The 14643-nt window shown below is 43.0% G+C and overlaps 1 protein-coding gene across 1 annotated transcript in view; it reads left to right on the top strand.

Moving 5' to 3' along the window:
• Positions 1-5295: 5295 nt before the first annotated feature.
• Positions 5296-14643, top strand: part of ARPC2 (actin related protein 2/3 complex subunit 2) — a 28694-nt gene continuing 19346 nt past the window's right edge. Inside the window, exons 1-3 of the mRNA XM_047084889.1 lie at positions 5296-5392; positions 5610-5691; positions 13412-13446. Coding sequence (XP_046940845.1) covers positions 5618-5691; positions 13412-13446 — 109 coding nt within the window. The 5' untranslated portion in view covers positions 5296-5392; positions 5610-5617. The remainder of the gene's footprint in view (positions 5393-5609; positions 5692-13411; positions 13447-14643) is intronic.

The following is a 14643-nucleotide window of genomic DNA, read 5'->3' as shown; positions in this document are numbered from 1 at the left end:
AAATATGCAAAAATGCTATACATTGTTTATGGATACATATTTATGCAGTGAAAGTGTAAAAACATGCATGAGAAGGATAAACACCACATGCAGGGTGTGTCTTTATGGAGTGGAGGAGGAAGGAGCGAAAGGAATGGAATTGGGTGGGATTCTCAGGAAGTTTCAACTGTATTTCTTTTCATGAAGCTCTGCAGTAAGTTTAATTATAATATGTTAAGATTCAAGAAAAGTGGGTGGTAGTACAAAGATATATCTTCTATTAGTCATAAATTTAAATAAACCAAAAGCAAGATAAAGAAAATGGGAAGAAAATCTGTATCAAAAGTTTTGGAATTCTAAGTCCACTAGTAGTCAAGGGATTATACCCTTTCCCACCCACCCTCCTTCCACCCCCTCCACCACTAAAGATTTATTTTCTATAGACTCTAGCCCAGTGGAAGGCAGTGGGGAGACACAGGGCTAATAATGGGATTAAGTGGAAGTCAGCTGGAATTCAAAGCACTCTTCCCTACCCCCCATATAGTCTGGGAATGCCAAATTTATAAGCTCCCAACACAACTTGAAGATTCTTCTCCAGAGAAAAGACCTCCCAATATTGACATTTATGGGCCCCCAATGAAATCTAGCACATCATTGTTGCACCTTATGGTGAAGCCCATTAATCCAGTGCTTCTCACAACATAATGTACATTTAAATCCCCTGGTAATTTTGTTAAAATGCATATTCTAAATCTGTAGTTTCTAATGGAGACTGAAATTGTGCATGTCCAAAAAATTCTCAGATGAAGCCAATGCCACTGGTCCCTCTTGAGTAGCAAGGCATTTAAGGAACTCATCCTGCCCATGTACTCAAGTCTCCACTCAGTTTTTTTAGTCTCATTCTTAAATACAGACAGACTGCTAAAGTGGCCAGACTTTAGAGGATGGCCATTAACATAAAAGAAAAAGACCTAAATAAATTAGCATTAAAAAGGACCCAAAGAAACAGATCATAGCAGAGAGCACAAGAAAAAATAAAAACAAACACGCTGTAGCATCCAGAGAGATAGAAGATATTCCTGTATTCCTGTCCATAAAACAAAGAGAGAATAATATGGGGTGAGGTCATTCATTAAAAAGGTCTTGGGAGGGGCGCCTGGGTGGCGCAGTCGGTTAAGCGTCCGACTTCAGCCAGGTCACGATCTCACGGTCCGTGAGTTCGAGCCCCGCGTCGGGCTCTGGGCTGATGGCTCGGAGCCTGGAGCCTGTTTCCGATTCTGTGTCTCCCTCTCTCTCTGCCCCTCCCCCGTTCATGCTCTGTCTCTCTCTGTCCCAAAAATAAATAAAAAACGTTGAAAAAAAAAAATTTAAAAAGGTCTTGGGAAATAAAGATAGGAAAACTGAAACTTAAAACGGTTGAAGATAATGACTAGGAAATATCCCAGAAAAGTAGGACAACAAAAACAAACAATGGGTAGAGAGTTTTCAGTTTTGCAAGACAAAACAAGTAATTGTACAACAATGTGAATATTTTTAATGCTACTGAACTTTACACTTAAAAATGGCTAAGATGTTGGGGCACCTGGGTAGCTCTGTTGGTTAAGTGTCCAATTTCAGCTCAGGTCATGATCTCACAGTCTGTGGGTTCTGTGGGTTCGAGTCCTGCATAGGGCTCTGTGTTGACAGCTCAGAGCCTGGAGCCTGCTTCAGATTCTGTGTCTCCCTCTCTCTCTGCCCCTCCCCTGCTCTCTCTCTCAAAAATAAAGATTAAAGAACAATTTTTAATGGCTAAGATGTCAAATTTCATGTTATGTGTATTTTACTACTATTAAAAATAAAAGTCAATCAAACAAACAAACAAAACCCAAAGAAATAGGAAATAGAAAAGAAAATTAAAGGATCAGTCCAGAAATCAAATTTCTGAGTAACAGGCATTCCAGAAAGAGAACAAAGAAAATAGAGAAGAAATGATCAATGAAATAATTAAAGTTTCCTCCCAAACTGAAGTACATGAGTTTCCCTTTTGTTTTAAAAAAAATTTTTTAATGTTTATTTCTGAGGCAGAGAGAGACCGAGCATGAGTGGGGGAGGGTCAGAGAGAGAGGGAGACACAGAATTGGAAGCAGGCTCCAGGCTCTGAGCTGGCAGCACAGAGCCCGATGCGGGGCTTGAACTCACAAACCGTGAGATCATGACCTGAGCTGAAGTCAGTCGCTCAACCGACCGAGCCACCCAGGCACCCCTGAGTTTCCCTTTTGAATGAGTGCTCAGCACAGAAACATTAAGAGTCATAGCAAAATACATCATTATACAATTTCCAAACAATAGCTTAAAGAGAAAATTTGAATGCTTCTAGAGATGGGGAAGATACAAAGGATCAGGAATACGAGTAGGAATCAGACTTTTTAAAAAAAAATTTTTTTACATTTTTTTTTTTTTTTGAGAGAGAGAGAGAGAGAGAGAGAGCACAGCAGGGGAGGGGCAGAGAGAGAGGGAGACACAGAATCTGAAGCAGGCTCCAGGCTCTGAGCTGTCAATACAGAGCCTGATGCAGGACTTGAACCCACAGAACCCACAGACTGCAAAATCATGACCTGAGCCGAAGTCAGACACTTAACTGACTGAGCTAGGCGCCCCAGGAATCAGACTTTTTATATAGCAGCCCTGAAAGGTCGAATAACATGAAATAATACTCAAAATTATGAGGAAAAATTATTTTCAAATTTGAAATCAATAACCAGCTGTTAAGAAAACAAAATTTAACCGAGTAAATTTGAAGATTTAATTGGCTTTATTAAACAATTCATGAATCAGGCAACATCCCACCCAGCAAGTAGAGGGGAGCTCTGAGGGGCTATAGAAAAGGACAGGTTTCAAAAGGCAGGACAAGGAAGCCCTGAAGAGAAAAGAGGATTATTTCAGGTGAAGTCTCACCTTCACTTGGGAACAAAAGGGTCTTAGTAGGTGCATTACCTCATCTTCCTTTAGGGGATCAAGAAGGTCCATGACACTGATAACCTGATTGGTGCTGATCAGAAAATTCCTGACTAAAGACTAAATTTCTGAGGGAGGTTGAAAGTGTAATTTGGTTAGGTATTAAGCCCTTCTTTGGTGAGTTGGCCTAAGTAACACGAGTTTCGGTTTCTTTTTTCTTAGTTTTTTTTTTTTTTTTTAATGTTCATTTATTTTCATGAGAGAGAGAGAGGCAGAGCGTGAGTGGGGGAGGGACAGAGCAAGAGGGAGACACAGAATCTGAAGCAGGCTCCAGGTTCTGAGCTGTCAGCACAGAGCCCTACGCGGGGCTCGAACTTGTGAACCGCGAGATCATGACCTGAGCCAAAGTTGGACGCTTAACCAACTGAGCCACCCAGGTGTCCCATTCTGGGGTTTCTTTTTAACACAAACTACAATTCAAGTGTTAGAACAAAGATATTTTCAAATATGGGGGCACCTGGTTGGCTAGTTGGTAGAGCATGTGAGTCTTGATCTTGGGGTCCTGAGTTAGCGCTGTACTTTAGGCATAGAGATCACTTAAAAAAAAAAAAAGCTATTTTCAAATATGCAAAGATTCCAACAACATAGCCCTTAATTAACTCCCTTCCTTAGGAAGTTACTAAAGAAGGTACTTTAGCAAAACAAGGAAGTAAACCAAGAAAGAGGAAGACATGGGATCCAGGAAATGGGCAAAACAGCCCAGAACAGCAGTGAAGGAAAATCCCAGAATGACAACTGTACAGCAAGTCTGGAGAGCAGTCAATCCAGATTGAAATAAGAGACAGGAGGGCTCTGGGACAAAGACTCCAGAGAAAAACTGGAACTTATGTATTTGAGTATATGGAAAATATTGCTAGACTTTGACAAAGTCTTAGAGTACTTACAGAGGGGATGGGCAGGCAACTGTAGATAACATGGGAAATTGACAAGAGAGAAAAAAGGCAATAGTTAACTCTAAGAAAAATGAAGGGCTGTATAAGCTAGAAGGCATGGTTGTAAGGTACTTTGGAGCTCATTGGTAAATAATATTTGCATACATAATAATTTAAATGCTGATTATTCGTTTCACCCAAAATTGTTACATAACTTTGTGGGGGGCAGGGGCAGAAGTGAAAGGTCATGTTCTTATCTATCATAGCAGGAAGTCAACAGATAATGCTTAAAATTAACAAATCAAGAATAGTAAAAGCAATTGTTTCGATATATGGATGGAATCAGGATGAATATGTAAGAGTTAAAGATACTGCCTTTAAAAAGTAGGCCAGGGAACTGCTTTTTTCATTACAAGACTTTTAGTTTATGTATGTATTTTTACACTATGTACATGTAGTATTTTAATTCAATAAACATTAATGCTAAAATGTTAGCCTATAAGAAATGTTTTAAAGAGCTGTGTGGGCCTTGATGACAAGGACTAGTTTTTGTTCATTTTTTGGATTTTCCCACTCTTACCCCAAGAGTACATAGCAGAAAATAAGTCAGTGCAGGTAGAAGAGATTTAACGAAGTTTGTTAGATTCCCCCAGAGGATGGAAAATACAGAACAAGACACACAGACAGAAGGTGCAGATTCTGGATACAGATGAGTATGAAGGTAGGTAGGTCTCTGGAAGAGGTAGTTAGGTTAAGGGTCTCAAAGACAGAAATCATGTTCTTGGCACCCAGGGGCAGCTCCCCAGGCACATAAACGGAGACATGACAAGACCCCGGGGAGACATATTCACCACGGTGACTTCTCATTCCTTTCCTCCATTACACGTTTAACAATTTGTAGTTCTATAATTGAGAATTTATTATGCTTCCTTTACCATACTATAAGCTCCACGAGGGCAGGACGTCGTATCGTTCACCACTGCGCCCCCAGCACAGAGCACAAGCCCACTAAATATTTGTTGGAGAAATGAATTCGTGAATTCGTGGTAGTGCCGCTGGACAACCATTAGTGCGGCATGAGTAAGGGACACACAACTGAGAGCAAAAGAACCGCCTGGGAGAAGACGCCGGGGTCTTTGAAATGACAAGACCGGAAGGGTGGAGCTGGACCTCTGGGACGAGCGGTTGGGAGGCGCTGGACAGTGAAGCAGGCTTTGGGGAATGACAGCCCGCTTGGAAACAAACTCGCAAAGGCTGTAAGCGAGGGGGAACTGTGGGAAGGCGGAGGCGCCCGGGGGACGGCGTGGGGGCGCGCATGCGCCACGCCACCCCAGCCTCCGCGGCGACCCTGCGTGCGCGTGCACGAGGGGTCGAAGCGGAAATGGCGCCGCGGGGCCGCGCGTCCGGGCAGCGAGCGGAAGTGGGTGTGAGAGCGGAAGTGGCCGGCTAGAGCCGGGGGCTGGGCGGGGACCGGGCTTGTCGGTGAGGCGGCAGCGGCGGCGGCGGCGGCGGCGGCTCGGCAGGCGGGTTCAGGCTTCGGGGGCCAGGTTGGTCGGGTGGGTGGGTGTCTCCACAGCCAGTGCGTGCGCGGGCGAGCGCTCGCGTCTTCCCCTTCCCCCCCACCCTGGTCCCTCTCCCCTTTTCCCCTAACCTCCTACCCCACCCAACCCCCCTCCTCAGGGGGCAGCAGGGCCGTTCCCTCCGTCCTTTTCTCCCTTACCCACCCTCACCGTCCCTTGTTTCTCCTTCCCCTGCCCGGGGCAGCCGCCGCCATGATCCTGCTGGAGGTGAACAACCGCATCATCGAGGAGACGCTCGCGCTCAAGTTCGAGAACGCGGCCGCCGGGTGAGCGCGCGCCCGGGGCCGGGGGGTGGCGGGGGAGGCAGAGTTGACCCACGCTAGTCCCTAGTATCGCTCAGTCCCCCAGTCTTGGAGGCACGAGGTGGGAGACCTGGCCGGGTGTGGGGACGGCCCCGGCGGGGTAGACGTGGGAGGCGACTGGGCGCGGTGGGGTGAGGGGCAGAGATGCGTGGGGAGAGGCTCCGTGGAGGGATGCGGAAGCGGCGAGTGGACAGGAGCGTGAGTGCCAAAGGGCAGGAGACCTGTAGGACGTGAGGACTGCCGGGCCCGGAACTCTGGCCGGGGTATCCCATTGCCTTCTGGAGCGAGCAGGGGACCCCTTCCTTCTGTAGTCCCCGTCATTGTTCTGAACCCGAAGAAAGCTCCTTTGGGATTGGATTGAAAGGAGTTTCCAGGAATTCCCAGGACTGGAGGAGGGAAGAAGATTCAGGCCCAGATCACCACCAGCCTTCTCGCTCCCCACCCCCCCCACCTCTTCGTCTAAAGGAGCAGGAGGCAAGACTGGAAGCAGATTCAGTCTTGCAGCCCGACAAATGCGACTTCTCTGGTTTCCCTTCTTCGAACAGTGCTGTAAGACACTTTGGCCATTTTGTTACATCTTTCTCAAGCAAAGCTTATAGTCTCCCACTCCACACCCCTTCCTTATCTCTCTTCTGAGGTTCTAATTCAACTTTCCCCACCCATTTATCTTCTAAACTCTTATACAAGATCCCTGGTCTGTGATTTCTTCCGTGGTAATCCTGGCCCAGGTACACACTTAACAAGAATCCAAAGTCTATATATAAAGGTGATTCTTAGATCACCTTTTTTACCAACACTGGCCTTTTTAAAGGTAGGCTTAGCACATGTTTCCAAGGCAGTCTTCTCTGTGAAACACGGGAATCTGTAGAAAACAACCTCCTCCTCCAAAGCTGCTTTGCTTTCTAACGTTTAAAACGTGAGCCGAAGATTTGGTTTTAGCTTTGAATTTTTGGTGGCCTGTACATAGTCAGTCCCTTTGCCTCACTTCTCCATTGTGAGGATGGGGCTTCACATCTTGGTTGCACAGTTGAGGAAATAAGTGCAAACTTTCTGGTGAACTGGGAACTAGTGATGGGAAAGTAAGTGCTTGGAGATCTGCAGACGGGAGAGGATTGGTAGAGGGGAAATTCTAAGTAGTCATAATGAACTTGTGGCTTGGCATTAAAAAAAAGACTTCTAACTCACTGCTTAAATGGAACATATTGTGTCTCCTGTCCCTTTTAGTAAGGTTACAGATTTTATCTGTAAAATAAAGCATGGCTTTCCATGAAGTAACGCATACAGTAAGCAGTAGCTACTGTTTTCTGCCACGGGCTGCAGTTGCTTATATTTTAGGCCAGATTCTTTGCATTTTAAGGGTTCAAGTCAATCAGATCAGAGTCTTATTTTGGGTGATTGCTGTGTACTTTTTTGAGCAGTGTAGCACAGAGGAGGAAGTTGAATTAACTTCTGCATTTTCACAGCTGAACCTGTTAAATGCGTTTTCGAGTCCAGACTAGCAAAGAATGAGACCTGGGTGGTTATAAGCCGATTGACAAGATAAATGCCTGTTCATTTTCAAGTAGAAGCATGCCTTGTAGTGTAGAAGTACATTCATATCTGTTTGTGTATTTGTGATTCCAAATTGAAGCCCATTATCCAGAACGTCAGCTCTTTTCCTTTTAGAAAATTAATTCTTACAAATACTCTTTCAGAGGAATTAAAATAGGCACTCAAGTCTGGAAGCGTAAGTTGGAATTTCTAGGACATTTCTTAACAAAGCATATGTTCTAGCAGTGTTGGATATTAGGGCAGGGCAGCAAGTTTAGGCTTTACTATGGCCTGTCTTCCCTTTGATAAGTGACTTTAAATAGGTAGGCCCAAAACATATTCTGTTGAAAAGCACTTTGAAAATCTTTGAAAAGAGACCCTGCTATCAGGCCTAGGAAGTGGGGCTTTCCTGGGATTGTAGATGTAACACCCAGCAGAAGCTGGCATCTAAGCCCACTGTGAGTTTCCAGGCATACACGGTGAGGCAGCATTGAAGTAGTTAACGTATTTATCAAGGCACATGGCTACTACTCCAGAACTTCTAGCAAAAAATGAGTAGTGTGATCATCATAAACATTCATGGGATTCTTCCAGTGCCCCAAGCAGGAACAGAGGAAGGACGCCTTTCTGAGAAAACCTATTGGCAAAAGTTACAGAGGAGCCAAAGGGTGAGATGTGTTAGGGTGGAGATGGGAGAAAGGCATTAAAGAAGGGGAGTAGCTGGGAGGAGAAACCCTGGAAATTTGAGAGGTTTTACCAGCGTGAGAACTTGCTGGGAGAGGTCAGCTTCACCCTACTTTACACTTCTCAGAGTACACAGAGAGCAGAGAGTACACTTCTCAAACCAGTTGGGGAAATTATACTTCTGACAGCCTTTTCCAGAACGAATCTCACAGTTCTGTGATGCCCAGTACAATAGCCAGAAGCTACATGTGGCTAGTTAAGCTTAAATAAGAATTAGAGTGAAATAGAACTAAAATTAAGTTCCTCGCTCCAGCCACAGTTGTAGTGCTCAGTTGCCACATGTGGCTAGTAGCAGCCTTATTTGGACAGCACAGATGCAGAACATTTCCATTATTGCAGAAAGTTCTATTGGACAGCACTAGCACTGTTGCAGCTGCTGAAAATGCAAGCATGAGGTGGTCTTAAAATCGTTCTGTGGTGCATGCTGCAGAATACAGTTCGGCGATTTTCCTCTTCAGGTTGATTTTTTTTTTCTTTTTTCTTTAAATCATGCCTCAGATCATCCTGCTAGATCTTCTTGCATGTGACATCCTACTAAGTGTCTCAACTTCCTTTGGGTAAAGCAGTTCTTTTATCTGAACTGTTTAACATTGGGTCATAATCACCTTTTAATTTATTTGGAGGCAGTACTGACAAAGCCTAAGATTCATTCCAACAAATTGCTTTTTATTTTTTTCCTACCACACTCCTGTGAAAATGGCTTCTTGGAATGATTCATATGTCCTCACAAAATGATAATTATTGGTAAATTGTCTCCCTGACAGCCTACAGACTAAGAGAACATGCTCATTAAAGAGCCATGCTCAACACTGCAGGTAACCTCATACACAGGTCTTGTCAACAGCGTTGCCTTTTCATTTAGGAATTCTTACCCAGATGCCCAATTAAAGCAGAAGTAATCTGGCAGATTAATTTAATTTTTTTGTTGCTGTGTATACAACCAAGAACCTTTTCAGCCTCAGAAGCTAGGCCTACCAACTTAGCTAGAGTCTGGAGGCCAGAATTGAGGAAATGCTGTCAGATGCGAATTGTTGTTGATTTTAAGTGCATGCTGGCTCCTTGCCACAGCTGTGCATGTTGCGGGGCTCTGTGGTTCTGTGAGGGGGAGTGACGCTCAGGGAGCAAGCGGTGCCAGTTGGGGTGGGCAAGGACTGTGGGAGGAGAAATTTGAGAAAGGAATAAATTAAATCTTGCTGATACCCTGTTCTCGTTCCTAAATGTGCTGCATCTGTCCTCAGAGAGACAGACTGGTTTGAAGTGATTTGGAATTAGGACATTGGTTAAGCATTCAGAAGAAATGGAATGGTCTGATGGGTCTGTTAACAGGTCGTTACAGTTGCACACTGCTGCCTGACTTCCGACCTCTGCAGCAGTGCTTTGGGCGCGAAGCCCCAGAGCTACACTCCCCCAAACTGATGACTCCTTAAGGGCGGAGCCTGTCCCTGGTCATCATTCTTTCCCAGCATCCTCACTGTATATAGAGTTAGCTCAGTAAATATTTTCTTGAAGGAAGGGATGAGCCCAGATAGAATGGATCTTAGTTTCTTTAGGTGCTGATTTTATCACTTTTCTGACATTGTGTGAATCGACTTTTAGATCATCTTTGTTCTCCATATCTTGAGATACAGCTTAGCAGAGAGTAAGGACCGCATTTCTCTAGTCTTTGCCCAAATGGGATGATGGGAGCCTTCTAGGAGAATTACAGAAGAGAGATCAGAAACCTTATAGTGAGATAGCAGAATTCAGTAATTCGTCTCATTCAGCTCAGTGAAGGGATAAGTAGAAGAGGGACATAAATGCCCAAATGGGGAATTGGATGCATTCAGGAGTAAAGGCTCCAAAATCCTTAATGAGAAAAGAGGATTGGAAAATGAAGTTGTCAGGAATTCTTAATTGATGAATTAGTAACATTCTAGGAACTTCCTTAGAAGAAGGATAAGAGTAGGAGTGCCTGGGTGGCTCAGTCGGTTAAGTGTCCAATTTCACCTCAAGTCATGATCTCACAGTTGTGAGTTCGAGCCCCACATTGGGCTCTGTGCTGACAACTCAGAACCTGGAGCGTGCTTCAGAGTCTGTCTCTCTCCCCACCCCCCGCTCATATTCTGTCTCTTTCTCTCTCTCAAAAATAAATGAGTTGTTTTTTTTTAATGGAAAAGGATAGCAGTTTTTTTCTAAGGATTTTAAGAATAGTGTTTGAAACCCATCTTAATGAATTGAATATGTTTTAGTATCTTGTGCTATCTAGTCAGTAACCCTGAGGGCTTATCTAGCTGCTTTGTTCCAGGATTCTGGACGTTAAGCACTCTGATACTAATAGGGTTCCGTTTCTCCTGGTACTGCTGACCAATTTCTGATTCTGGGATTTAGCACAATCCCACAACTTCTCCCAACCATGGCTTCAAAGTGTGGTCTCTTCTGACTCCACCTAGAAGAAACACTAATTCATTGATTATCATCTATGAATTAGACACTTTGCTATAAGCTTTAACATAATTTCATTTGATTTCAAAATGGGCCTATGTGACAGCAGTTCCCATTTACAGTTGAGAAAACTAGGGCTGATGGGAATTGTGGAGGGAGTAGACATAGGTATTAAGCACTGTGCAGCTACCTTTCACTGGTGACTTCTGACCTTGTTTATGATATGTCACAAACAGAACATGATATTCATAAGGCACGTTGGGTAAATGGCCTAGCCTAGAGATCCTTCCACTGGACTGCCCTAAGGGCTGCAAGGATCATTATTATCTCAGCAGGTCTGTAACTTAGTCACAAGACACTGGTTGGGAAACTTGCACACATGTCATCTCAATTAGTCTTCACAACAACCTTTTAATCTCCATTTTCTAGAAAAGGATCCTGAAGCTCAGCAACATTGAGTAACATCGAATGTGGTTACATAGCCAGTAAGTGACAGGACTTGTATTGAACAGTCAACTCGGAAGGATTTGCTTTTATTGTGATTAAACTCACCCTCAGCATCTGAAACTTTGGCAGATGGTAAAACAAAAAACAACTTACCCATTTATCTTTTGGTCTATTAAATGGTATGCTTTCCCCCAGTAAGATAAAACATATCTTACTCCCCTCTAGCTCCTTGGTTTTAAGCCACAAAAGTAAATAACAAACACCTGGTCTTGGAATTGACACCATCCTGTTTGGTCTGTGTCACGCTTGGTATGGTCTCCTTGCTGGGGCACAGAGTTGTAACTCCCATATAACTTCTCAGGAAGACTCCTTTGGCCCAGTGTTCTCCTCTACAGCCTGTCTCCTCTACAATCTTTTGTGCAGCCATAAATAGTAAACTAAAATATTAATGGTGGTTATTTGACAGATATTCCCAAGTCAGGCAGCAAACCACTTAGGATAGCTCTTGGTAAGCAACTTCTCCCTGTGGTTAGGGAACTTCACAGTCTAGAGAAATTCAGAGTTTCAGCATTAAAATGTTTATCGCTTAGAACCTTAATGTTTTTTATTTATACCTAATTTTTCTTGGTCTGTTGATGAAGTAGGAGAGTGGGGGGGAATTCAGTCCTCCGTTGGCTGAGTTAAAGCCTAAAGATTAAAAAAAAAAAAAAAAAGACCCAACCACCTACTAAGTGATCCAATATGGACTTTTACAAGCCTCCACCCTGACTTTTTGGCACAGCCACCCTTCCCCAGGAAAATACACTTTGGTGCTTCCTCCCATTGTGCAGCTTCTTAATATTTCGTCTAAATGAGCCATAGATTAATGTTTGTGCTTCTTCTTCCTTTGTCCTTGTTTTTTAGCGATGAGGAATGGTGGTTGGCCATTCATTGCCTTTGTCTCCTGGGGTGCAGTTTCAAATGAAAGATCAGAAGCAACTTAAATTTTCATTTCTTTTTTTTTTTTTCCAGCATATTCTGAACTCACTGCTTCCCCATAAACACACTGATGCTTCCATTCTTAGAGACTCCCGAAGTGTTTTTCCTAAGTCACATATGGATGGCTTTGAAGGAGTAGGGTGGAACTTCATATGTGACCTGTATAGGTTGATTTTTCAACGGGACTAGCATATGTTTAATAGAAGCCAGTTTCCTGGAAAGGTATTGTTTAGCATCTGTAGCAGCTTTTTAACAGTCATAAACCACACTCTATATTCCATTATTTCCCAGCAACCCTGGAGGGCAACTCAGTCTTGGTTCCCTTTACAGGTGAGGGAGCAGAGATAGTATAAAAGATATGTTCTTGATTGTGAGGTCTTGAGCAAATTAGGCAAGGATAAATGTGAAAATGTGTATGTCTTGTCTGCTGGTCCATAAAACAAAGTAGTGTCATTTGAGTCATAGGTAGCTAGTGATAAACTGTGGCGTCTTCCTTTGTTTCCTACCATTGGGCTTGGAGAAGTGGGGCTATCACGTAAGGTAGCTTTTCACAGGAGGTTAATTGGCCATTATTGTTTATAGCTAGGATGTATGTCATGCTTTCTAGGTAAGAACTCAGCAACATTTATCAAATAGAAGTTTACATACCAGGCTGAGCTGGCAGCTGCACAGAAAGTATCAGGCTGTCGTCATTACCTTCCAGGATAAGTTGTTTCGTGTCCGTTCTCTTGCTTTATCTTTAGCAGTTCTATGAGGTCAGTAGGGTCATTGTGTTCTCCCATTTTATAGGTGAATAGGTGAGGAAATAAAGGTGTGTGGATGTTAACTTGTCTGAAAAACATGGTCTTGATGAAAAGCTAAAGTTGAAAAATCGGAGTCCTGACTGTTCCCAGTGATTTCACAGTGTTACTTTGTGCTGCGCTTTCTGTGGAAATGTCACACTGTAATTTCAAAACAAAACAAAACTAGGGTAGAACCAGTCAGAGAGGACTTCATGGAGGAGAGTGGTGAGTACTTTGGTGACATAAAGGGAGAGGAAAAGATGTGTAGGAAGACTTACAAGTTGTCTTCGAACTGATACAGACTTTCTGTTTTGTTTTATGGTCTGAGATCATCCTTTCATCTTAAGTATATTAAAAACCATTCTACATTCTGTTTAGCAGTTTTCCTGCTGAATGTACTACCTCTGTCTCCATCACTACAGTCCTGTGGAGGGAGACAACTGATCAAAAGATAGCATTTTGTAGTTCACATATGCAAAGGTGTATATCATAGTGTTAAGGAATTCTAAATTGAAGTTAAGCGCCAACCACGGCAGAGATTCGACAGCAGCTGGAAAACAAAAGCAGTACCTGTCCTGCTTCCTTTTTGTATCCTCCACCTTAAGTGAGCCCAAAGGTTCAGGTACATGAGAAAATGAATTGTGTACTCAGATCAGCAGTCAGCATAAAATTGGTACTGAATGCTGTGATCTGAAGTAAAGCTCAGGAGCCTTTGCAAGGCCCCTGGAAGGCAAGCTGCAAAACAACTGTCTTAACTAAGGGACTCTTCTTTTGTTTTGCAGTAACAAACCAGAAGCAGTAGAAGTAACATTTGCAGGTAAGTGTCCTTACTTCAACCTTGTAAAGCTAATATAAAAATAGGAAAACAAAATAGCTTCTAAAATAAATTTTGACATTTGGGGTACAATCCCTTGATCGTGAAGGCTTTTTTGAGGTCATTGTTTCAGATGACTATTTAATGGATTTATTGGACTGTGTAAAGTTAACCTGCTGGTACCTTAGAAGGTTGTGTTTAATTTTGTGGTACAAACCGTAGCTTGTTTAATTTGGAAATACTAAATTATCTTCAAGTAGCCTTCATCTCAGTTTGCCTAGCACTAGAGTAGTGGGGAAACATGGAAAATGCTAGAGACCTGTTCAGCAAGTCAGAGGTTATTGCTTTCTATTTCCTGTAAAGAATTAGATATTGATACTACTCACTTGCTGTGTGAACTTCAAGGAGTTAAACAGTCACCCTCCATAAAATGAGGGTACTTGACTAGATGGTCTTGGAACACTTCTTGCAGCTCTAGTGCTATGACAGGAGTCCGGGTACCATCCCCGTCCCCTCCTACTAATTGGCAATGCCAGATCTCCCTAAAGTGGTGGCACTCAGCCCCTGGTTTCAGGAACTACACAGGGTGAGTTCTCTCTGTACTGCAGGAAAATAACCAAAGAGAGGGGAGACCTATATAGAGATTAGAAGAAACTTAAGAGATAACCAAATGCAGTGTAGATCCTAATTCAAATAAGACAACAGTATTTTAAAACTGTTTTTTTGTTTTTTGGGGTTTTTTTGAGACCAAATATTTGAAGACTTGACTGGATATTTGATATTAAGTAGTTGTTTTTAAAAATATAGGCATGGCAACAGTATTGTGGCTGTGTTTTCTGAAATTTCTTCTTTATCATTTAGAGATACATTCTGAGATAATCATGAATGAAATGATGTGATGTCTCAGATTTGCTTCAGAATAAATCATTGCGAGGGGGGTATCCCAATAAGATTGGGCCGTGTTGATCATTGGTGAAGCCACATGGTGGGAACTAGGAGTTCATTATACATTATCTCGTATGCATATTTAACATACATCACAACAAAAGCTTTTTAAGAAATAACTTTCAGCACCAAGCTGTGATGAAGGTAAGAATAGCTTTGTAATTTTAGTAAAGAGCAAAGAGGGGCACCTCGGTGGCCCAGTCAGTTAAGCATCTGAAACTTGATTTTGGCTCACGTCATGATCTCACAGTTCGT

The sequence above is a fragment of the Lynx rufus genome, unplaced genomic scaffold, assembly GCF_022079265.1.
Source record: "Lynx rufus isolate CCGP_SWC_20201006 ecotype Redwood Valley unplaced genomic scaffold, mLynRuf1.p SCAF_2, whole genome shotgun sequence".
Taxonomy (NCBI): domain Eukaryota; kingdom Metazoa; phylum Chordata; class Mammalia; order Carnivora; family Felidae; genus Lynx; species Lynx rufus.
Note: the sequence above shows the minus strand (reverse complement) of the source record. Positions and strands in the feature narration are given on the sequence as shown.